Here is a 24,490-nt window from a genome sequence, read left to right as displayed (position 1 = left end):
TGGTTTTCATTGTAGAACCTGAAACTAGTCTCTTTTTCTGGGAACATGACAAAGCATACATGAATTTAATTATAAGGACAACAGCGAAATTAGATAATATATTTTTAAAGGGCAACTTAGTAGTAGGTAAATGAAAAAAGAAAAAAGATTACCCATGGAAGGACTGCCAAGAATTGTTATTTTGGACTGGCCCACCTGTAATCCTTTTTCACATATGCTCTGAACCTAAATAAACAAAACATTTCATCTTACAGTCAATACATTAAAAATGTGAAAAGACAGTTTGTAAACTTGTTTTAAGTAAAATCCAAGCTTCTAAATTATATTTTTTTATGTTACAGAAATTATACATATACATGCTAGTTTATGACTAAATATCAATGTGAAACTGGCATACACTTCCAATGTAACCATAGCTGTAATCTATTTTTGTTTATGCCAGGTCTGACATATACTTAGAATTCATGCCATTCATATATATAAACATCTCCTTTTAGAAAGAATTAGTCCTGGCAAACTATTTAAAGAGAAATTAACTCCACCTAAACATCTTTGATCAAAGGAGTAAAAATAGTTCCCAGCATATATAATCAGTAATATAGAAGATAATCTACTTTAATAAAGGAAAAATTATTTACTATCAAGCACATTCCAGGGGGGAAAATTAGGTTTGATCAAAGAAAAAATGAACATATTTGAAAAGCAAATTACAAACAATGAAATACCTTGCACTAAGCCATTTTTTCCATTTCTACAAAAAATTGTTAGTTTATAAAAATCAAGTGTATAGTATAACTCATTCACTTTGTTATAAAGCAGAAACTAACACACCATTGTAAAGCAATTATACTCCAATAAAGATGTTAAAAAAAAATCAAGTATTGATTAATTGCAAATTTAGGTAACTTACAATGGAAGCACTTTCAAATTGTTTTTTATAAAATGGGTTCACTTACCTGATACCGATCAACCATCAGAAATGCATAGGATTCTGAAAGTTCTTTATCTAAACGACCATCAAACTTCAGTTCTCTTCGCTTTTCTGTAAACTAAATGAAATTAAATCTATAACGACTCCTTAGTATGTGATTATGTTTTTTAAGCTAAGAGTTTCAGGAAGCTTATTTCTAAGAAATTCCAAATCAGCAATTCCCTGGTGGTCCAGTGGTTAGGACTCTGCGCTTCCACTGCTGGGGGCCCGGAATTTGATCCCTGCTCAGGGAACTAAGATCCCACAAGCCGCGAGGCATGGCAAAAAAAAATCCATATCTACGAAAGTGGAAATTATCTTTTCTCTCCCTGTAATTTCTACACTTCATTTTTTCCCATTATAATTGTATCTTTATCCTTACAATATAGTCAAATAAGCATCTAGTGCTAAACAATTTTAACTAAATTTCTATTAAAATCTTACCACACTCCAACTCTCCCATAGATTTTTTTTTTTTTTTTTTTTTTCCCAGTATGCGGGCCTCTCACTGCCGTGGCCTCTCCCGTTGCGGAGCACAGGCTCCGGACGCGCAGGCTCAGCGGCCATGGCCCACGGGCGCAGCCGCTCCACGGCATGTGGGACCTTCCCGGACCGGGGCACGAACCCGTGTCCCCTGCATCGGCAGGCGGACTCTCCACCACTGCGCCACCAGGGAAGCCCTCCCATAGATTTTTAAGTTCATTTTTTGATTATCTTTGGATCTCTCATTTTACCTGACATGGTGCACTGCATATAGGTGGTTTAATAAATCTCTGTTTAATGACCAACTTCTAGACTATAAACTCAATTAGGACAAGGAAAAATGTTTCATTTCTTTATAATTATATTCTCAGTGCCAAGTACATAAGCCATGCTCCATACCCATTTCCAGGATAAAAGAGTGACTTGATCTAAGTACATCTGAACTGTAAGTCACCCTAAACTGCTGGCTTTCACTTTTAGATACAAGCAAATAGATATGGAGCCCATACCTAACAGATTTACATGCCATGTTCAGGCTATTACCGATCTTCAATAATATAATTAATGAATCTTTAAATTTTCATATAAAATTAACAAATAATCCCTATCATATCATGAAACCACATCAAACTACCAAGGTTTTAATTTCCTCTGGGAGCCATTAACATTCATCCACTTTAGGGATCCTTTCAAAGTTAAATTCTCATAGCACTAGATTAACCAACCTATAAAAGTACAAAATTAATAGTATTTCATGTACATCAGAAAGCAATATACACATCAAATATTTCTAAACATCTCATTTGTATTACCTCAGGATTATTATGGCTTTTCCTAAATCAAAACTCAAAAAAAGATTCTAATTTGTATATGAAACTTAAATTCACTACCTAACAGGCTCAACTATTCCCCTTTGTTCTCACTTTTTCACTAAGAATTTCTACTAATGATATTAAGATAACTCAATTACCAGGCAATAACTGGGGAAAAAATTAAGCATATCCTAAAAAAAAAAAAAAGTATTGTATTTCATTAATCTTCCAATTGAGACATAATATGCTCTTAGAGATTCCATTTAACTAACACGCTTGAAAGAGCAAAAAGCCTTGTAATGAATTTACAATTAAGCCATTATACAATAAGCTATCCCTATGCTTAAGATTCATTGTTAGTAAAAGAAGTTATCTTACACAATCACACGTTAATTTAACAGAACAGATAAATGTAATGCAATATCAACAGTGTTTAGGGAAAACAACATGCCATTTAAAACTTGTTTTTTCCCTCCATAATTTGGTTTTCCTAAGAACTTTAGCATTTTTAAAGAAAAGGAAGAAAGTAAAACAAATTCCAGGCTATTAACTGGTTCTGAAATCTTACAAAAAGCACAATTTAAAACATACCTCCTGGACTTCCCTGGTGGCGCAGTGGTTAAGAATCCGCCTGCCAATGCAGGGGACACAGGTTCGAGCCCTGGTCCGGGAAGATCCCACATGCCGCAGAGCAACTAAGTTCGTGCGTCACAACTAGCGAGCCCGTGCTCTAGAGCCCGTGAGCTACAACTACTGAGCCCGCATGCCACAACTACTGAAGCCCGCGAGGCATAACTACTGAGCCCGCATGCTGTAACTACTGAAGCCCGCACACCTAGAGCCCATGCTCTGCAACGAGAAGCTACTGCAATGAGAAGCCCGCATACAGCAATGAAGAGTAGCCCCCGCTCGCCGAAACTAGAGAAAGCCCGCACGCAGCAATGAAGACCCAACACAGCCAAAAATAAATAAAAATAAATAAATTTAAAAAAAAAAACATACCTCCTTTTCCAAAAGCTCATTATGTATCAAGCAAGCACGTCTGTAGTTAAAATTTGTTACTGAAGTTGGTTCAAGGTAAGATGAGTGGAGAATATTTAAAACATCTTCAAATTCCCGAGAGCCTGGAGTTAATGGCTGAAAAAGTGCTAAAATAAAAAACAGTATTAATTTTAAGATTCCATCTTAAATGTAGTTTTTTATATTTTTGTGGCTTTGTTAATATAACTTTTAAATAAAGTTAAAAAAAAGCATCAAGGCTATCTTATTTTGTGATATGCAAAAGAGATACTTATTAATTCATTAAAGAAAAAACTCTTCAGCAGCGAGCATCTGGCACTACACATGCAGAAAAGGAAGTTACAATTTTGCAAAACTTAGGGGATGCTACACTAGGCAACCTAAACTGCTTAAAGACGCTCATAAGAACCTGTGCATAAACTCAACTTGCCTCAACTCCTATTTTATGTTACATTTAGGTAGTATGTCTAGGACCATTTATTTCAGCAAATGAAATGCTTATGCCATAAGTAAAAGGATAAAAACATTTAAGACACTTAGCTGTCTATACAATAAAATGATTCTATCTGGTTTTTAATACTAAAGTTAGAATAAAATATGCTGCATCCATTAGCTTCTTGTATTACCAATATAAAGTAGGAGGATATTTACTATGAAAACTTGGTGAAATGGAAAGATGTGGAACTTTGGAGACAAAACAGGACACAAATATCAGGTCTAGCATTTACTGGCTTTGTGGGAGACCTTGGGTAAATCAATGACTTAACAAAACAAGCTCGGTACTTTCTTCAGTAAAAAGGAGAACTCCAGCTATCCTAATAACCACTATATGCCATATGGCACATAAGACAACACATGGAAAAGGCTCTAAGCACAGCATCTGGTGCAAAGAAAAACAGTAAAAGTTTTTATTCCCCACTCCACCAACTACTGCATACTCCCTTTAATTTTTAAAATACTTAAGTGAAATATACAATTTGTTCTTCAAACAGTAGCCTAATAACCTCAAATTTCCACTTTATGCATGAAATAAGTTATAAATTTAAAACATCAAGTCTATATATATACTTTCCCCAAACCAAAAGGAACCACTTATTTTTCACTGTAGATAGAAGTATTCATAGAACTTATGTTATATGCTATTACCTTAATTTCTTTCAAGATACTATATATAGAGTCAATAAATGTCATTCAAAATACTTTTAGGCCACTACTGAAAGCGGTGTTCTACTTGTACATACTCTCAAAGGTACTAAAGAGCAGCTGTCTTTACTGTATTCCCTATAACGTCAAATGACATATCCATTCATCCACCAAACCATGTATATATTACAAAAGTGCCTGTAAAAATGTAGCTTTCAATGAGAGAATGTGTATAGAACAAATGATTCCCACTACTTTGGAATTGCACACTAAAAAAGGTGGCAGCGGGATAAAATCAACATACTTATAATAATGCAATAAAGACAGTAGGAGTAAGCAGGGAAAAAAAACACTCAAAAAGAACTAAAGAACTACTAAACACAGAGTGTGCTATAATAAAATTTATAGCAGATGGATATACTCAATAATCTACTGATTGTAAGCTCCATGAGAGGAGGAACTATATCTGCCGTGTTCATTACTCTACCTTTTCTTGGGGCACTGGCCCCAAGCTGAATGACTGAGTGAGTGAAGATGAGAATAAACTTTGTCAAGACTTTTTTATATTGAATACAAATATATTCTAAACTACCAAAATATGATTGTTGTCATTTTAAATTAGGTCTCACAAATTCAACCATTCAGTGATGTATAAAACAAAACGAAAGCTCAAAAAACGGAGACATCCATTCTCTCAATTCAAATCTGTTTTATAGAATACAGTAGGAGAAAACGTTTTATCTTTGTGTCTGTCCCCAACTAAACTGGAAAAACTTGTGAGGGAAAACAGCACGTGGAAGTTTTCATAGGCTTTCCCATCCAAAATGAGCCAAGCATGATTCTTAAAGTTGGGTTTTATGCATGATTGATTTTTACGTTTCTAAACTAACAAGTGACTTCAGGTATCTAAAGATGTGACAAAAAGAAGTATCAAAAGAAGTAGCTTTAAATTTCTATGAAATTTTACAATCTACAAAATGAAATCATTTTCCTTAGCTAAGCTATTCCAACACTATTTCCACTGTCAATCTAACCAAAAGTGAAAGATTCAAGTTAAATCATATAAATTTATATACACATTAACTTTCAAATTATTCTCAAAAAAGTACTTAACATTTGTTTCATTCCAAAGCAATGTCCTAGTCACCTCAAGTAATACTCAACTAGACTGCCAGTGTGAAAAAAATTCTTGTGAATAAAAATACAGAAAAAGGTGCAAGATTTTAGGTCTAACAATACCTGTGTCCTAGTAGGTATTTTATATTTCAAATATCTCAGTTGGCTTTACTAGTTAGGCCAAAGTTATAATTTCTAGTTTTTCTTCCCAATTATCAATTTCTGTAAGAATAAAATTATGCTGTAGCTATTGTTAAAGATTTCAAGTCAATGTGCTGGTAATAGTAGTTTAGAAATATAACCAGTTTATGTTCTGAATGTACATTCCCTGGTGGTCTATTTTGTCCTTAATAATCCTCTAAAGGACATACCTGATCAACACATTCTGTCACTTCTTTTAAAGAAAACATATATACATCACAGTATTATGGGTCATCACTGAGGCAATAATAATAAATAAACCTGTAACTACCCGTAGGGGATCAGAACATTTTATATATTTATCATCCATTTCACATAGGAAGTCAGAATCCAATATACTGTTCTCCGGATTCTGACAATTTTTGAGTCTAACAATTAGTGGCTCATTATTCCTTTTCAGATACTGTACTAAGAGCTTTATATGCATTATCTCATTTAATCATCGAAACCACCCTATGAAGTTCATTATGCCCATTTCACAAATGAAACTGAGCTAACAGTTAACTTGGCCCAAGGCTGATACGTGAATAGGGCAGGTGTGAATTCAAAATAAGGCTCCCTAGCTGCAAATCTTGTTTCCTGAACTATAAGTAAAACATGTATATGTAAGTGCTGAATATAAGTGATGAAACAAATCATTCCAAGAGCTGGAAAAACAGAATTGTTTCCTCATTTTAGACCAAGAAATTATATTAGCTATATGGAAATTAGCAATAAAAGAAAAAGAATTTGATGTCTAGAATGCTCTTTCTACCCTCTTATGTCTTCTTTTGAATCTCATTTCTTAGTATTTCTTTCTCATTTATTGCATTTAACAGGGCCAAAAGCCATAGCTAACACCCTTTTTTGGTTTATAAAGGTTAACAGCAGTCGTAATAATTCTTCCAGACATTAAGAAACATATAATTTTGCTTATTTACAGTGCTTCCATCAAATTCATGTCAGAAAGATAGTTACTGAGTTGATTTCTGATAATTCACAAGGCTCTTCTATTGACAAAACTGATGATAGATGTGTTTTCATCATTTTTTTTTCTCTTTTGTCCACACTACATGGCATGCAGGATCTTAGTTCCCCAACCAGGGATCAAACCTGTGCCCCTGCAGTGGAAGCACGAAGTCTTAACCATTAGACCATCAGGGGAGTCCCTTTTATAGATGTGTTTTTATGGGATTCAAGAAAAGACTTACAAAGGCACTTGGAGATTTATAATTCAAATGAGGAGACTGTCTATATCACAGAACCACAACTAGAATTGAGTATTTTATATTACTGGTAGCATACAAAACATACTAAGAATTAAATGTTAAACTTAAGCAGCTGGAATAGACATAAAATTAAGGTCACCAAATAGTAGCTTTGTTTCTTAGTCAAAGGAACATTTTTCCCCAACTACTTTTACCAACTCATTTAGTGTCAATGCCACTCTTTGTGTTTGTATTGTTTATGTAAAAAAAAAAATCATAAGTGTAAAAACACGCTAAAATTAAAAAAAGATGGACCAGCGTTATAAAAATATACCAAGGGAAATTCCAAAATATACATTCCAATTTAAAGTAATTCATGGAAGAAAAGGAAATGGCAAAGAGTAGGCTGCGGATCTCATTGGTCTGCAATACTCTCTGAATCCATCTCTCTGATGTCTATGGATATTAATGACTAAAATACAATGAATATCCATTTGTTCCTCATGATAATTTAGACATTTTAAAAATCATTTTTCTTCAGTCTAATAAAATTACTACAGACATAATACTGTAGGAATGGGTGATTCATCTCTACTCATGATTGAACATAGTGCAGAATCAGTAATAAACATTCTAGCAGAGATCTAGAGAGATAATATGAAACTTGACTTTTTTTGGACTGGGAATACGTCAAAGAAAGTTTTACCTCCATTACTTAGAATTTATATGCGCCTATCAAACGTTTTATGTGGATGACTGGATTCTGCCTGTACATTCCTGCTCAGATTTACTTCTATGTAGGGAAAACTGTGGTGCTTAGAACCAAGCCATTCATATACAACTACTAAAACATCATGTAAATTTCCTTAAGAAAGAGACTCAACCCCAAAGTCTTCAAAAAGACAACTCCAAATTTTGTGGGAAAAGATGGCGATTTGGGAGGAGAATTGGCCTTTAATTTTCCTGAACTAGACCAGTATGGATGCAGGTGCGTAAGAGCATTTAGTTTGTGATGCACCTGCATGAGACGCAGATGCACGAGAGCAATTAATCTTGTGCCCTACATAAAGCATTAACCAATAAACATTTTCCAGAAAGTGCATCATTACTACTTCATTTCCCAAGACCTTTGGAGGGAAAAATTATATCAAATACAATTACTGATTTTAATTTACTTTTGATGACTTACACTATCAGATTTTAGAGTAGAAGAAGGCAATAGTGAAACATCTACTGACGAAGTGCAATTCCACAATTCGGTTAAATATAACAGTGACTCCTTACAGTACAGAAAGTAGCCCAGCCAATAAGTAAACAGAATAGCACACAGATCACAAAGAGTAAAATCTTACTCTTCTAGTCAACAGATGACTTAATCTGTGAGTACTTATTAAATGTGTTAATTTTCTAATGAACATAATTTTGGAATCTCAAAATTCCCCAGGGATGAAGACATACTAAACATCACTAAATTTAATAGTTGTTAAAAAAAATTTTTTTTAAGTGAACTAAAACTTTTCTACAATAAAAAAGAAATAAGAAGTACTCTACACCTAGGTTCAAATTCCAACTCCACCATTTATTAGCTGTGCAACCTTGGGCAAGTTATTTACCTCAGTAGTTCAGTCTCCTCATCTGTAAAATGGGAATAGTACCTACCACATAGGATTACTGAGATTTAGTTAGTACATATAAACTTCTGAGAACAATGCCTGTAACTTATTAAGCACTATAAAATGTTTGTCAATATCATTACTTAATTAGAATGGCAGTATTTTGGATGTTATGCTACTGTGAAGACCAATAAAAGAACTGAGTCAAGTTATACTCACAAAGATTTACCTTTAAGCTACCAAAAACATGAGTCCTAATCTTAAATTTCACTGGTAAAGCAGTCACAAGCAAAGGTCTGCCATATTAAAATACGAATGCAACAGAACCTTTGATACTGAAAAGTTCAAGCAGAGGTATCTACTGAAAATGATCTAATATTCATGATAAAAGACTCAGATGACCACACCACTAATACCTAGCCAAATCCTATACATAAAGTGATACCTTTCAAGTCTTCCAAGAGGACATTATCTTGGGATCAAGTGTGAAACTAGCAGTACCTGCCGAACTGTTTCTGATAAAGCATTTTTTTAATGAAAAGTTATATTTTTCTATTAAATTCTATCACCAAGTATTAACTCCTTTCAGGTTGGACAGGATGAAGTCCATGATGGTAAAAAGCTGCTTATTTAAGTTTTAAAAGTGCTATTTAGATCGCTATTGCACTATTTGAACAGCTGCTGCTAAGTGTGCAAATATTTAGACAAGTTAAAAATTACTCACTTTCACGAAACATGAAAAAAGTCCACTGTGTTATATTTTCCTTACCAAAACCTCCCTAAGAGGAGAAAGGTAACAAATTTCCCCCAAAGAAGCATCAGACTCAGGGGAGAAAACAAAGACAACTAGGTTTTATATTTCCTAATTCCTCAATTATTATCTACTTTTAATGTGTTCAAATGAGGTCTATTTTACAGCAACCTCTGGATTTATCTAATTAAAAAAAAAAAACACATGCAAACAGTGCCTTTCAACATTTCCTAGTGCCCTCCCACATTTCAACCCAAATGGGTTTTATGCCAATTTCCTGGTTCTATCAAAAATTAAAAGGAGGTACATCATGCTTTGTTTTGCTTAAAACCCTACAAAAACGGACTTCAAAATTGTATCAAGCTAAAAAATTTTTTAAAAAGAAAAAAATTCAACTTCCTACTTCGATCCTATAACCAGAGCCCATCTGAATCTACTTCCAACCTATTCTCTACCAATTGATAACTCAGGATGAAATCTAATTTTCCTCATATAGACTCTACATCTTAACTAAACCAAAAGGATTGATAACCTTGACCTATAAAAGAATTCTCTTGAACCCTAAAATGTATTACATTAACTCACTTAAAAGATACTTCTAGAAACATTCTGCATGCTAGTGGACAAAAGATAACTTCATCTTTCTCAACATGGTTTCTCACACCAAGGATTTCCCTGGCTTTATCATCCAAATAGAAATTAACAATTTGACTTTATTTGTATCTTACTGACAGAAGGCTAACAATTTCAGGTGTGCAAATGTAGCTGGTTATGCACATGGCAAGAGGAAGCACATGCTTCATTCAAGAGTCTCTTTACCAAGATTCAAGTTACAAATAAAAAACGTTTTCCGCAAATAAGAAAATTCCTATTACTTTCCAAAGTAAATCTGAAAAAACGGAACCACGCACTAAAACAAAAAGAGGCTTTAAATTGACTAAATCCAGACAGAGTATCCCAAATCGCTGGAGAGTCAAAAATTGTTTTCTAAGAATTGAAAACGATAACTTCCTGCATTAGAAAGGTGTCACAATACGGCATTAAGTTTTAAAAAGGTAACGTACTTCATTTAACTGTTCCCATACTGGTTCCAAAAACCAGACTGGACTTTTAAATATTTTTCTGAAGTTCTCTCATCTGCAAGATCAAGTTGGTGACTCTTGGGCATAAGCTGACCTCTATTTTTTTCCACAGGGAAATTACTGCACCAAGAACCTACCTTCCCAAGCTTCTCAAATACAAGAAAAAAACATACTAACGTTGGATTTAGAGACAGCCCTATCTAGCGCTTCAAAAACAAGAAAAAAAAATCTACATGGAAATGAAGTGTGATGGCAAACAGCAGTGTGCATGAATCACATCTAACGGAGATGTCTAAACAAGGGAAGACGCTGACATCGAGCAAATTTCAAGTAGACGCATAGAGCTGAAGAATTTCCACAGGGAGAAGCACTTGTGGTCCTCTCAACGCAATGGCCTTGGAGAAAGCCCCAGAATCCACGGCCACGGGTTATTTCCACAGTGAGACTTCTCAGAAGCATCCTTAGGAGGACACATCAGCTTCTCTGCCTTCAGGGGCTGGGAGGGAGGGGCGCCGAGCACCATCTTTCCTCTCTGGGAGCTGCAGCCTTACGGACAAGCTTCAAACCTGAGCTACTTCCAACTTCCACGGGGAGAGGGGGAGCAGGGAGCGTGGTTCCACCGCTTTCCTCTCGCACCAAGCGCAGCAGCTGGGCGGCCGTGGCAGTGCGGGGAGAGGCGGCTGGCGCTGCATGCGTGTTTACGTGTCTCGGATGGGTGTGGGAAGGAGACAGAGAGGTTCTAATGAAAAGATGGAGGGGAGAGAGAAAGAGGGGTTGGGAAAAAGGGGAAGCACCACCTTTCTTTTCTCTGCTCTTCCTGGGGATCTGAAAACTCCTCCTAACGGGTCTTTCGGGCTCTTCGGGGCCTTTGGGCAGAGCGGCCGCGCCCGCCTCACAGGAGTCCTGAGGCTGCTCGTGGCAGAGGCTCGGGGCAGCCTCGGCAGCCGCGGTCTCCTCAGGCCCGGCGCCGCCGCCGGGCTCCGCGACGCTGAGGCCGCCGCCATTTTGTGGGGAGGACTCAAGCTCCGGAAGCGCCTGCTTCAGCTCGTCGTCTCCGCCGCCGCCGCCACTTTCCCAGTTCGCGTCCGTCGGCGGAGAGGCCTCCGCCTCCGCAGCAGTAGCCATCGCGCCGGCGTGAGGAGCGCCGGGAAGCTTCTGCCTACAAGGTCGACGGAGGTGGGGGGAAGGGGTGGCGGGCCAGCTTCGCCGCCAAGCTGCTCTCAGCCCACCCACCCCCTTCCCCCCCGTGGCCGCTGGCCGCTATCCCGGCCCAGCAGCCTCTCGGGGGCCCCAAAGCGGGCGCTACAACCGTGCGGCCCGACCCCAAGAGCCGCTCCTCGCTCGGGCAGTTCTTCTGCCGGCCCCCACCACTCAACGTGCTGGCGTCGGGGCCGGGATGGGGCGGGGCCATCTCGGAGCGCTCCACCAATGGGGCCGCGGCGCCCGCCTCCGCGGGTGCGGACAGACAGCGCCGGGGGGTGGAGCCTCCGGGCGCCGGAGCCCGCCAAAAGGGGCGACCGCAACGGCTGGAGAGTACCTCGACGACGCGGCCGGCTGCGGGGTGGATGGGCCTCAGGACGAGCTGCGAGTTCCCGGACCACGCTCGGCCAGTGTTGCAGGCGAGGGAGGCGCGCTGCGCCAGGTCCCGAGAACGCAGGCGTCGTCTCTTTACGGGCAAGATTACCCGGCTTCTCCGCGCACGATTCACATCGGCCAGGACAGTACAGAGGCAGTGGTTGTGGGACGATCTCGGCTTTGTGAAATATTTACGTGCATATAAAGCCCTGGAGTGGCGATAAGAGATAAGAGCATGAAAGCCTCGGGGGCCCACTTCACCGACCTGCAGTTCCCACCGGATCTTGCACCTTTACAACACATTACTCCCACCCGCCCCCCTCTTTTATCTAGAGGGGTTAGAACCAGTGGCACGCCTCCAGCAAACAGTCGATACCTTGGTCCTTTGATTTGACTTCATAGCCTAATGTTAACAGGATTTGGTTCTGGGGAGCTTGAGGAGAGAGGGGCTGCTGGCTTTTAGATTTCCCTTTGGTGTTTCAGTTTTCCTCAAGTGCGTGTATATTAAAAATAGAAACAGCCACGTTAAAAAATATACAGCAAGCGATCGCTTTCCCTTAAAACAACTTGACAGTCAAGTAGAAGGCCTTTAAAACAGCTTACACCGATTAGGTTGAAACTACTATTTATTTGTGTTATGGTGAATAGAGAAAATGTAATATTTCTTAGGTCCTTTCTGTACGCTAGGCACTGGACGAAGCGATTTACGTATACTATGTACATTTAATCCTCACAACAACAGATGTTAGGGAGATACTATTATGCACAATTTAAAATAAGTGTTGCATAGGGAGGGTGAGAGGGAGGGAGACATAAGAGGGAAGAGATATGGGAACATATGTATATGTATAACTGATTCACTTTGTTATAAAGCAGAAACTAACACACCATTGTAAAGCAATTATACTCCAATAAAGATGTAAAAATAAATAAAGCAGGGATAATAGAAAAAATAAAATAAGTGTTGCAATTAGGAGTATGGGATTAATAGAAACACACCACTGTAAAACAAGGATTTACTGTATAGCACATGGAATTGTGTTCAATATCTTGTAATAACCTATTATAGAAAAGAATCTGTAAACTATAGTTAAATAAAAAATAAGTATTGCAAGATATAGAACAAATTAACAAAATGAGAATTTGAAGCCAGGTCTGTTTAACTCCAAATAAAATACTTGCCCTTGACTGCTTCTCTTAAGACCTAATCTTCACAGCAGCTCTGTACCTTTATGCATTTTATGTATGGAGAAATGAGGATTGACATTTTGCTCCATCTCTAAGCAGTAGGATAAGGATTGGGACCCAGACCTCAATTTTCAAACTCCAGGAGTTGACTGACCAAACCTATAATTATAATAAAACCCTAGGCTTTGCCACGTGGCTGCTACTTAAAGAGCATTCCCAAGGGCAATAGCAAAATTGGATTCCAATGTCCTGTGATAAATATCATACCTGTTTAACAGCTAATAGGAAAAGCTAATCATGACTTGCCCAACCTATTTGAATCAGCTCAGTAAGTCATAGGAAAGTATAAAACAATTATTCCTTTTAGTAAATAGTTAATATAAAAACACATTTTAAAATACTGATGAAAACACGAGGGCCATGTTGAGGCAAAATGCTACATTATTTTAAGTTAAAAATTACCCTCGAAATTTGGAGGAAGAAGCTTTACTTGATAGTAGAGGCTATCAGAAACTCAGGTGTTGGGGTCTCCAAAGGGTAACTCTGTTGTTGGTTCATTAAAGGCATTTCTAAAAACTCATTTTTATCAGATTAAAGATAAGTAGGAACACTGCATACTGGTGCCACTACTCAGCTAAGGCTTTCCTCATTTGGTCAGCAAAAGCCAGCTTAAACTCGGAAGGTAGAAGTCCTAGGATATGTATAAGGCAAACACACCAGTTGGTGGTAAAGAGTACCTAAAACTAAGCCCAGAGAGAACCATTTGTCTTCCACAGAAATAGAATCTTAAATTCAGTGAGGATAAAATTTTTCTTCATTCCAAGTCATTTATTTTTTTTAATTTTAAATGAATTCAGTATTATTCCTTATAAGGTGTAAGAGGATTGGGAAGCTCTAATATATAATTTTAACTATATATTCAATTATTGTAGATTAAAAAATTTAGGTTCAGCTGGATAACATTACTACTATTCAATATTAGAAATATTTTTCAGTTGTTTATTGGGTGCTGTGTGCTGAGGATATAATTCTGAAGCAAAGGGACATGGGTACCTCTTTCACGTTTACAGTTCATCAGAAAATATGTCTAAAACTAGAATCTATGGTGACGGCTAAGCGGAGACCTAAAAGTTAAGAATCAGCTACAGGAAAGGGATAGAGGGGGCATAAACTTGCTATCTCAGGAACACTAACACACACAGTGAGATACAGAGGGTATCCACATATGTGTTTATATACATGTATGCATATAGATATCCAGTATATGGGGATGGGGGTTCAAGGGGAGGAGCTACCACTGATACACAAGGTTCTGAAGCAAGAGCTACTAAAGGTTAAAGATATAAAAGCTACCTTGGGGACTTCCCTGGTGGTCCAGTGGTATAAAGAATCCGCCCTGCAATGCAGGGGACTTGGGTTCAATCCCTGGTCAGGGAACTAAGATCCCACATGCCGGGGGGCAACTAAGCCTGCACGCCATACCTACTGCGCTTGCGCACCTCAAGTAGAGCCTACGTACCACAAACTACAGAGCCTACACACCCTGGAGCCTGCTCGCCATAACTAGAGAAGAGAAAACCTACAGACCACAACTAGAGAGAAGCCCATGCACCACAACAAAGAGCCCGTGCACCACAACGAAAGATCCTGCGTGCCGCAACTAAGACCCAACGCAGCCAAAAATAATAATAATTTTTAAAATTAAAAAATAAAATAAAACCTACATTGTCCCCTACCCTAAGTAATGGACAAAACAACAACACAAGGAAAACTAGAGAACAATGAGATAGTGTATAATTAAATATGCAGGGACCACAATTGCCTTTTTAAATTGGAAACACAAAAATAATCCAGTTCAACTCTTCATTTTAAAAATAGGAAAAGACAGTGGACCAAGATCACATAGCAGGCTAGTAAGAAGACTTAACATTCATTGAGCACTTTCTGTGTGCCAGGCACTGGTATTAGGAGTGTTACATGTGTTGAATCATTAATCCCCACAAAAAGTATTAATGCTATCCAAATTTTACAGATAAGGAAACTGAGACAGAGGGTTTATTTAACTTTCTTATGGTCATTTCAGTTTTAAGTGGCAGAACCAAGATTCTAACCCAGGCAGTCTGCCTTCAAAGCCCATGCTCTTAATAACCACCCTAGGCTAACCTCTCGTTAGTAGCAAAACAAAGTCCAGAACTCAGTGCATTTTCCACTATGCCATTTCACCTCCCTTCCTCAAACAGTACTATAAAAGACAGGATATAAATAGTATAACTCAGCAATAACTGCCAGTATTACTGAAGCGTAAACCTTTGAGCTAGCAATTTTACTTCTAGAAATTTGTAGTAGAGATATGCTCATTCACATGTGAAAGGTTTATTCAAGGATATCCATTGTTATTTGTAATGGGATATCAAGTGTTGTTTGTAATAGTAAATAATTGGAAACTAAATGTCTATCAATAGGGTATACCCATAAAATAGATACTGATACATGCCAAAACATGGATGCATCTTGAAAACATGCTAAGTGAAAGAAGCCAGACACAAAAATCCACATACTGTGTGATTCCATTCACATGAAAGTTTAGAATAGTCAAATCCATAGAAACAGAGAGAAGATTGATGGTTACCAGGACCTGGAGGGGGGGGGGAATGAGGATAGACTGACTGCTAATGAGTATAGGATCTCTTTTGGGGGTGATGAGAATGTTCTGGAATTAGGTATGAAGATAGTTGCACAATTTTGTGAATGTACTAAAAACCACTGAGTTATAAACTTTGCGGAGCACAGGCTTCGGATGCGCAGGCTCAGCGGCCATGGCTCACGGGCCCAGCCGCTCCGCAGCATGTGGGATCTTCCCGGACCGGGGCACGAACCCATGTCCCCTGCATCGACAGGCAGACTCTCAACCACTGCGCCACCAGGGAAGCCCGAGTTATACACTTTAAAGTATATAAGGATTGATTTCATGATATATGAATTATGTCTGAATTTTTTTTAAAATAGAGGACCTAGGTATTACCAGAGGACAGAGATTCCAAGCAGCAGGGAGTCTCTCCCATTGCTGGCTTTGAAGAAGCAGCCTGCCATAAATTCTACAGGTGCCAACACCTTGAGAGATCTTGGAAGCAAATTCTTTCCTAGTGAGTCTCCAGGTAAGAATGCAGTCCAGCTGACATCATGATTTCAGCTGTGTGAGACCCAGGCAGAGAAACCAGCTAAGCCATGTCCATACTCTGACCTACAGAAACTGTGAGATGATACAAGGATATTGTTTGAAGCTACTAAGTTTGTGGTAATTCATTATGCAGCAATAGAAAACTAATACAGAGGCTACAAAACACCTGGCTTTTCTAAGTGCTTTGCACATGTTAAATTTATTTAATTTGCACAATAAACTCTGTGAGGGGGCTTCCCTGGTGGTGCAGTGGTTGAGAATCCGCCTGCCAATGCAGGGGACACGGGTTCGAGCCCTGGTCTGGGAAGATCCCACATACCTCAGAGCAACTAAGCCTGTGCGCCACAACTACTGAGCCTGCATGCCACAACTACTGAAGCCTGGGTGCCTAGAGCCTGTGCTCCGCAACAAGAGAAGCCACCACAATGAGAAGCCCGCGCATCACAAGAAGAGTAGCCCCCGCTCGCCACAGCAAGAGAAAAGCCCATGTGCAGCAACAAAGACCCAACACAGCCAAAAAATAATAATAATAAAATAAATAAATCTTTTAAAAAAATAACTCTGTGAGGTAGGTACTCATATTTTCCCCATTTTTCTGATGAAGAAGCTCATTAAGTGCTAAAACAAAACAGCCAAGGTACAGAACAAGATGGATAGAGTGTTTAGCATTTGTACCCCAAAAAGGGCAAACACAGTTATGTATATACACCTATTTGCAGAAAACTTTTGTGGAAGGCTACATAAATGACTAGCTACAGTGGTTGCCTGTGGAAAGGGAACCAGGGCTGGAGGGCAGAGGTGGGAGAGACTTCTCAGTCCATATCTTTTTATACTTTAAAGCATATGAATGCATCACTTACTAAAAAAACAAAAACAAAAACATTTTAAAAAGAAAGGAGCGGGGAGGGATAAATTAGGAGTTTGGGATTAAATAGTCACACTACTACATATAAAATCGACAACAAACAAGGACCTACTATATAGCATAGGGAACTATACTCAATATTTTGTAATAACCTATCATGGAAAAGAATCTAAAAAAAGAATATATATATACATATATATCTGAATCACTTTGCTGTACACCTGAAAGTAATACAACATTGTAAATCAACTATATTTCAATAAAATTTTTTAATTAAAAAATAAAATAAAGAGAAAGGAAAAAATATATAGAAAAGCATACTGAGAAGCTGTCGTTGTGATTACTCAGTAGTTCACACAAGAGTGAAACAGTAGTATCTTAATAATCATCCAGAAATCCAATACAGAGATTTTAGAAGGATCCCTATGTTTCAACAGAGAGGAATTATAGACTCCCACATGCTGGTCAAATCAATTAGGTATGTATATAGTTAGAGTTACAGGATTCGCACATAGAAACAAAAGCATAACAGTACCTTCGAAGTGAACAAAGTCACTAAAAAGATTCAACAGTAACAACAGCCTTGAACATTTGCAAAGCAATTTCATGTGTGTTTTTTTTTTTCAGGTAAACCACGTTATTTGATGCTCACAGGTACCTACTTCAACCACATAGCTAGGAGGCTTTTTTTTTTTTTTTAACCTTTCCACTGATCAGCAGCAGGGAAAGATAATAAAGGCCAATCAACAAAACCACCACTAATCCAATGCATAGAACCTTAAGGAGATTAACCAGTTCAACCCGTTCATTTTGTGAATAAGGACAGTACTATAAGACTACAACTCCACGGCCTATTCAGATGCATTAAAAATATATGAAACTGCCATTCCTTCCATTATGCTTGAGCTAAAACAATAATTCTACTTCCATAAGTCATCTTCTTTCCCCCAAAGAACTTGTTCTATTACTCACTGAGCAGATATTTCTTGGGCGTGTCTCAAGGAAGTATAAGACCCTGACAACAAACTGGGTTGAAGTTCATCATGGTTGATGTCTGGAAGGAAAGACTTCCATGCAAGGAAGAGAAGGCACACAAGTAATCTTCAGTTGAAAATAATAATAAGGTTAGGGATGAACCAGCATGTGAGTAGCCCTTCAACTACACAGCTGACTCAGGTAACCACAAATCTCAACTAAACCCAGGAGTCAAGAGCTGTTACTAAGGTTTAAGTTTTGGTTTCATTTCTTTCTTTAATTTTTTAAAAATTGAAGTGTAAAAGACCTACGACACTATGTTAGTTCCAGGTGCACAGCAGAGTGATTCACTATTTCTATATGTTTCAAAATGATCACCACTTTAGTCATTTCTGAGTCAAACGCTTCTAAGATTTCTGTTACATGTAATACCATGAATGAGTCTCACAGGGATGATGTTAAGTGAAATAAGTCAGGCACAAGAGTACATACTGTATGATTCCATTTATATGAAGTTCAAGGACAGACAAAAGTGGTAATAAAAGTCAGAATAGTGGTTCCCTTATGTGTCTGTCAGGGGGAGGAAGGGGGTATGAGAGGGTCCCCTTTGAGTCAAAGGGGACATGAAACAACTTTATGAAATGATGAAAATGTTCTATATCTTGATCTAGGTGATAGTTATATGTATATACAAAGATGGTATATACATACATAAATATTTATTGAACTCTACACTTGAAAGTTGTGCGTTTTACTGTATGATGTTACTCTTCAATTAAACAACAACAAAAACTCTTCTGCATGTTCTCATTATTCAAGGGCTAAAGATAAGAATTCTTCACATAGCTTATAGAGTCCTGCTGATCCTGACCCTTTTCTACTTTCCATCTCCACCTCTCTTCCCTAAGCTCCTCCTTGGCATTTCCTGTGTCTAGCACACTTGCCGAGCTCCCCTGGCCACATGATCAACCTTGACACATATTGTTTCCCCAGCATGGTGTGCTTGCTCTTCTTCCCTGGACAACCCCTTCCCCGTTAGCTCCTGCACTTCCTCTGGCTTAAGTTTCACTTCTGTAAGCTTCCTCCATCATCCCCCTCCCATTCGAGGTTGGCTTTCCCTGTATGGTGCTTTCATAGAACCTTCTTCTTTCCACTCAGACTATTTACCTCTCACTTCTCTCAATTTGTCATTACTCCCTCATTTGTGGGATTATTTAATTATATCTATCTCTCCCACTAGAACCTATGCTCCACTCCATGGGCTGAGGAACAATGTCTGGGTTTGCTTACCACAATAACCCTGGGCCTGGCACAGTGCCTGGAACACAGTAGGTGTTTACTAAATATGTTTTGACTGCTGAGGACAGAGTGGCTATCTGATAGTTTCTGGCAAGAAAATCGCTATCTCACATAACATGATTTGCGTTTACCCCGTTAAGTGTTTACTGGTATATCTCGCTTTAAGCAAACTTTATTATATGGAAATCACACCCCAAAATGTAAGTTAGGGTGTGTCTGCCAAATGCCTTTTAAATGATTTATGCAAATTCAAAATGCCTTTCACTGCGTTTGAGAAGACGGATGAACATCATTTGCCAAATCCAACGCTTATTGAAATAAAAAGGATTTAACAATTGGGAGCGATTCTTGTGTTATGTCAGCTGGCTAACCAGTACAGACCCGGTTATAAGATCATTTATACCACCGCCATTTCCACCTGAAGAAAAACTCAGGTTTATACTAACTTCACACGGTGGTTGGTGAAGTTTTCTAAGTAAGAAGAGTGGTGCCAAGGACGTGAGTTACACAAAGAAACAAAATGCTCAAGAGGAAGTGATGTACTGCAAAAGTGCAAACAGCGGTGAAATGTGTGAAAAAAATTTTCAAATTAAGTGTTTTTGGGACTTCCCTGGTGGTCCATTGGTTAAATCTCTGTGCTTCCACTGCAGGGGTTGTGGGTTCGATCCCTGTTCAGGGAACTAAGATCCCGCATGCCGTACAGTGCAGCCAAAAAAAAAAAAAAACCCACAAAAACAAAACAAAAAAAAAACGTGTTTTTGATTTTATGCTTTTATAATAAAAGAGGGAAAAAGAAAGTTGTAGGAATTCATGTAGGAATTCAGAAGGTAATACATCTCACTACTCAATTTGGAAGACTGTGAATAAGTTGGAGGAAAAGGAATAATAATACAGATAATTTACCATTCATTCTCTCAACAAATATTTCTTGGGACCCTATCTGCTACCAGGCCCCAGTTTGGGCTTCTGGTGATACAGCTGAAAACAAACAGATCCATTCTGACCCTGCTGTGATCTTCACAGCAGTTGCCAGAGAAACATTGCCACTTTTGGCAGAGGAAGAAATGGTGGCTTAACTGTCTTACTCAAAGAAATACCACCAATAAGTGATTCATCAGGACTCAGATTTGCATCTTCTAACTCCAATTTCAGGCAACTATACGAAATTCTACTTGCTTGCAGGCCTCTGGGATCTCTAGTTTGTAAATCAAGGCTCTCAAGACAAATAAAGAAAAATTACAAAGTTACAGCACTATACATTTCAAACACTCCCCTGTGTGTCATTTCTTCTCCCTTGTTTTGCCCCTCTATTCTTCTGAGTGAATAGGAAACTTCCCACCAACTCCCTTACAAACACAGGTTTCTTCATTTTTACTATTTCCTTTGGCACCTACCAATCTGTAGATGATTTCTGGACAGACAGAATTAAATCGGTCATCCAGTCTCCTTGGCTGAACAACAGCTGAACTGAGAGCCTGCCTCCCTTTGACTTCACATGATTCAGGTTATGGCTTTATTATCCGGTGCTTCAGAATACAAGAAAGGTACTCAGACTTACTTTAACTTTGGACATTTTCTCCCCAATTCATAAAAGCCCAGCAATAAAAACTAAAATTCCCTAAAAAAAAAAAAAAAAATCCCAGCAATAAAGGATATAGTTGATGTGACCTTTTGCTACTGTGATTCTATGATTTATAAGAAATGTATACATTTGGCATTCAGATGACCAAAATATATTTCTCAGATATATTTGGCTTCATCCACAGTTCCTGGTTCACAGCTCCCTAAAACCTTGGAATTTTTTGGTTGATAAGAGCAATGGGAGCATCTTTTCTTATAATACACTGTTTGGTCTCTTGTCCTCAGTTCTTGAAAATGCTGCAGACAGAATGGGTATCTTGATATTGGTAACAATTCCTTTCCATCACAATTGGGTTTATGTTAATAAACGTGGCTTTGGATCCTACCCCAGGGTATGGACTGGTTGCCAGCCCATGTGAATGGTTGGTTTTCCTGATTCCAGTCCTACACTCTGATTTCAAGGCAGGAAGGGGAGCTTGAGGTTGAATCAATCTCCGTTGGCCGATGATGTAGTCAATCATGGCTATGTCATGAAGCCTCCATAAAAGCCTCCAAAGACAGCTTTTCGACCCTTTGTTGGAGAGCTTCTACATGGGGGACCCAGATTGCTTCTGCATGCTACCTTGCCAGCTCCCAATTTCCAGGAGGACAGAAACTTCTTCGTTCAAGATGTCGCCCTACATATCTCTTCATCTGGCTGTAGATTTTTATCTTTTAATAGACTTTTATAATAAATTAGTAATCTTGTGAGTAAACAGGTTTTCCCAAGTTCTGTGAGCTGTTCTGGCAATTAAACCCAAAGAGAGAGTCATGGGAACTTATGATTCGTAGGCAGTTGGTCAGAAGCACAGGTAACAACCCGGGCTTGCTACTGGCATCAGAAGTGGAGGGTGATCTTGTGGGACTGAGCCTTTTACGTGTGGAATCTGATTCTATCTCTGAATAGAGAGTGTCAGAATTGAGTTGAATTCTTGAACACCCAGCTGGTGTCCGAGAATTGCTTGTTGGTATGAGGAAGCCTGCATGCACACATGCACATGTTGGGATTGGGTGCAGGAATCCTTAACAACTACATAGTAAATACTGATTTTAAAAGAACATTAAGGGCTTCCCTGGTGGCTCAGTGGTTAAGAATCCGCCTGCCAATGCAGGAGACACAGGTTCGAGACCTGGTCCTGGGAGATCCCACATGCCACGGAGCAACTAAGCCTGTGCGCCACAACTACTAAGCCTGCGCTCTAGAGCCCGCGAGCCACAACTACTGAGCCTGCATGCTGCAACTACTGAAGCCCACGTGCCTAGAGCCCATGCTCCACAACAAGAGAAGCCACCGCGATGAGAAGCCCGTGCACCACAACGATGATGAGTAGCCCCCGCTCGCGGCAACTAGAGAAAGCCCTCGCACAGCAATGAAGACCCAACGCAGTCAAAAATAAATTAATTAATTAATTTAAAAAAAGAAAAAATTCATTAAAAAATAAGAACATTATTAGCAAGTGTGCATTGACTGATGAATGGATGAAAAAAATGTATTGTCCATACAATGGAATATTATTCAGCCACAAAAAGGAATAAAGTGCTGATACCTGCTATAAAATGGATGAACCTTGAAAACTATGCTAAGTGGAAGAAGCCAGTCACAAAACGCCACCTACAGTATAATTTTATTTATATGAAATGTCTGGAATAAGAAAATCTATTGAGACAAAGTGTATTAGTGGTTGCTTAGAACTGGAGGAATGGGTAGATTTACAGGTGAAAGCTAAAGAGTTTTCTTAGAGTGATGAAAATGTTCTAAAATGAATTGTGGTGATGGTTGCATAACTCTGATAATACTAAAGATCACTGAATTGTACACTTCAATAATTATGTGGTATGTGAATTATAACAATAAAACTTCTTTAAAAAAGGAAATTGACCTAGTGTTCCACTAGTAACTTGGGTATGTGACGCACAAAGTTATTTGACCTACAACCACTGCTTAAATTTGTGTTGAACATGTAGAGAGAACTGAATAAACAATTTTTTATGTTTTTTTCTTCAAATAAAAAGAAAAAACACTGGATTCTACCTATACTGCAGCAGCATAATTTAAATATTATAGCTGAGATGTATCCTAGTCAATTAAGGCAGCAACTGACACCAACACCCTACATATGTCTATACCCAGCCTTTACAGTATGTGAATATATAAGTAACAAGAGTGCTTGCTGTGTCTTTTCTTGATTTTTATATTTTAAAGATTTTTTAATTTAGTTAATATTAACCCCTTTTTAAAAAAGAATATTAAACAGAAGGCCTAGTGAATTATGAACTATCAATATAAAATATTCCAAATTCTTTAAAAAAAATCCACTTCAACTATTTAAAATACAACACTATTGTTTGCTTCTAAACACCTTACTTCAAATGTCCTTCCCCATACTTCCAAACACACCAAAAAACATGTTTTTCCCAACTATTTCTCTATTAAAAAAAAAAAAATCCCTGGTTAGAAGAAATTTTCAAAAATAGGTCTTTACAAAAAATGCGACCTAGAGTTTTAGTACCCTCCAGTGGTTCTGAAAGGATGGGCAATAATTATTATAAGTTTTCTTCTAAGAACTCTTTGGGGAACCAGCCAAGTTTAAATGGGGTAATTGGTATGTCTATGGTTTCAATTTACATAAATTATAGAAACATAACACCAGATATTTATCTAATTGAAGAAAATGTGGTGTTCAGTTACCCAAACAGAGGAATTCTACTTGTGGTTTGTGCCATTTGGTGATTAGTCTATTCTCTTGAGAATCTAAATGTGCCTCTCTGGGGACAGAGTACAGTAATGTTAAAAAATTCAAATAAAAAAAACCCAATCAAAAAATGGGCAGAAGATCTAAACAGACATTCTCCAAAGAAGACATACAGATGGTCAAAAAGCACAGGAAAAGATGCTCAACATCACTAATTATCAGAGAAATGCAAATCAAAACTACAATGAGGTATCACCTCACACCACTCAGAATGGCCATCATCAAAAAGTCTATAAACAATAAATGCTGGAGAGGGTGTGGAGAAAAGGGAACCCTCCTACACTGTTGGTGGGAATGTCAATTAGTACAACCACTATGGAGAACAGTATGGGAATTCCTTAAAAAACTAAAAATAGAGCTACTGTATGATCATATGGTACCATATGATACCATAGCAATCCCACTCCTGGGCATATATCCAGTGAAAACCATAATTTGAAAAGATACATGCACCCCAATGTTCATTGCAGCACTATTTACAATAGCCAAGACATGAAAGCAACCTAAATGTCCATTGACAGAGGAATGAATAAAGAAGATGTAGTACATATATTCAATGGAATATTACTCAGCCATAAAAAGAATGAAGTAATGCCATTTGCAGCAACATGGATGGACCTAGAGATTATCATACTAAGTTAAGTCAGACAGAGAAAGAC

At 38.2% G+C, this 24,490-nt stretch overlaps 1 protein-coding gene across 7 annotated transcripts in view; it reads right to left on the bottom strand.

The window, feature by feature from the left end:
• The window catches only part of TASOR (transcription activation suppressor), a 51,429-nt gene extending 39,669 nt beyond the window's left edge, over positions 1-11,760 (bottom strand). For all 7 annotated transcript variants that reach the window (XM_030867454.2, XM_030867456.2, XM_030867455.2 and 4 more), the window contains exons 1-4: positions 11,176-11,760; positions 3,268-3,413; positions 957-1,049; positions 153-225 (exon numbers count right to left, since the gene is read on the bottom strand). In XM_030867454.2, coding sequence (XP_030723314.1) covers positions 153-225; positions 957-1,049; positions 3,268-3,413; positions 11,176-11,503 — 640 coding nt within the window. In that variant the 5' untranslated portion in view covers positions 11,504-11,760. The remainder of the gene's footprint in view (positions 1-152; positions 226-956; positions 1,050-3,267; positions 3,414-11,175) is intronic.
• Positions 11,761-24,490: the final 12,730 nt, after the last annotated feature.

This window comes from Globicephala melas, chromosome 11 (assembly GCF_963455315.2).
Source record: "Globicephala melas chromosome 11, mGloMel1.2, whole genome shotgun sequence".
Lineage (NCBI taxonomy): Eukaryota > Metazoa > Chordata > Mammalia > Artiodactyla > Delphinidae > Globicephala > Globicephala melas.
This window is presented reverse-complemented; position numbering and strand designations above follow the sequence as displayed.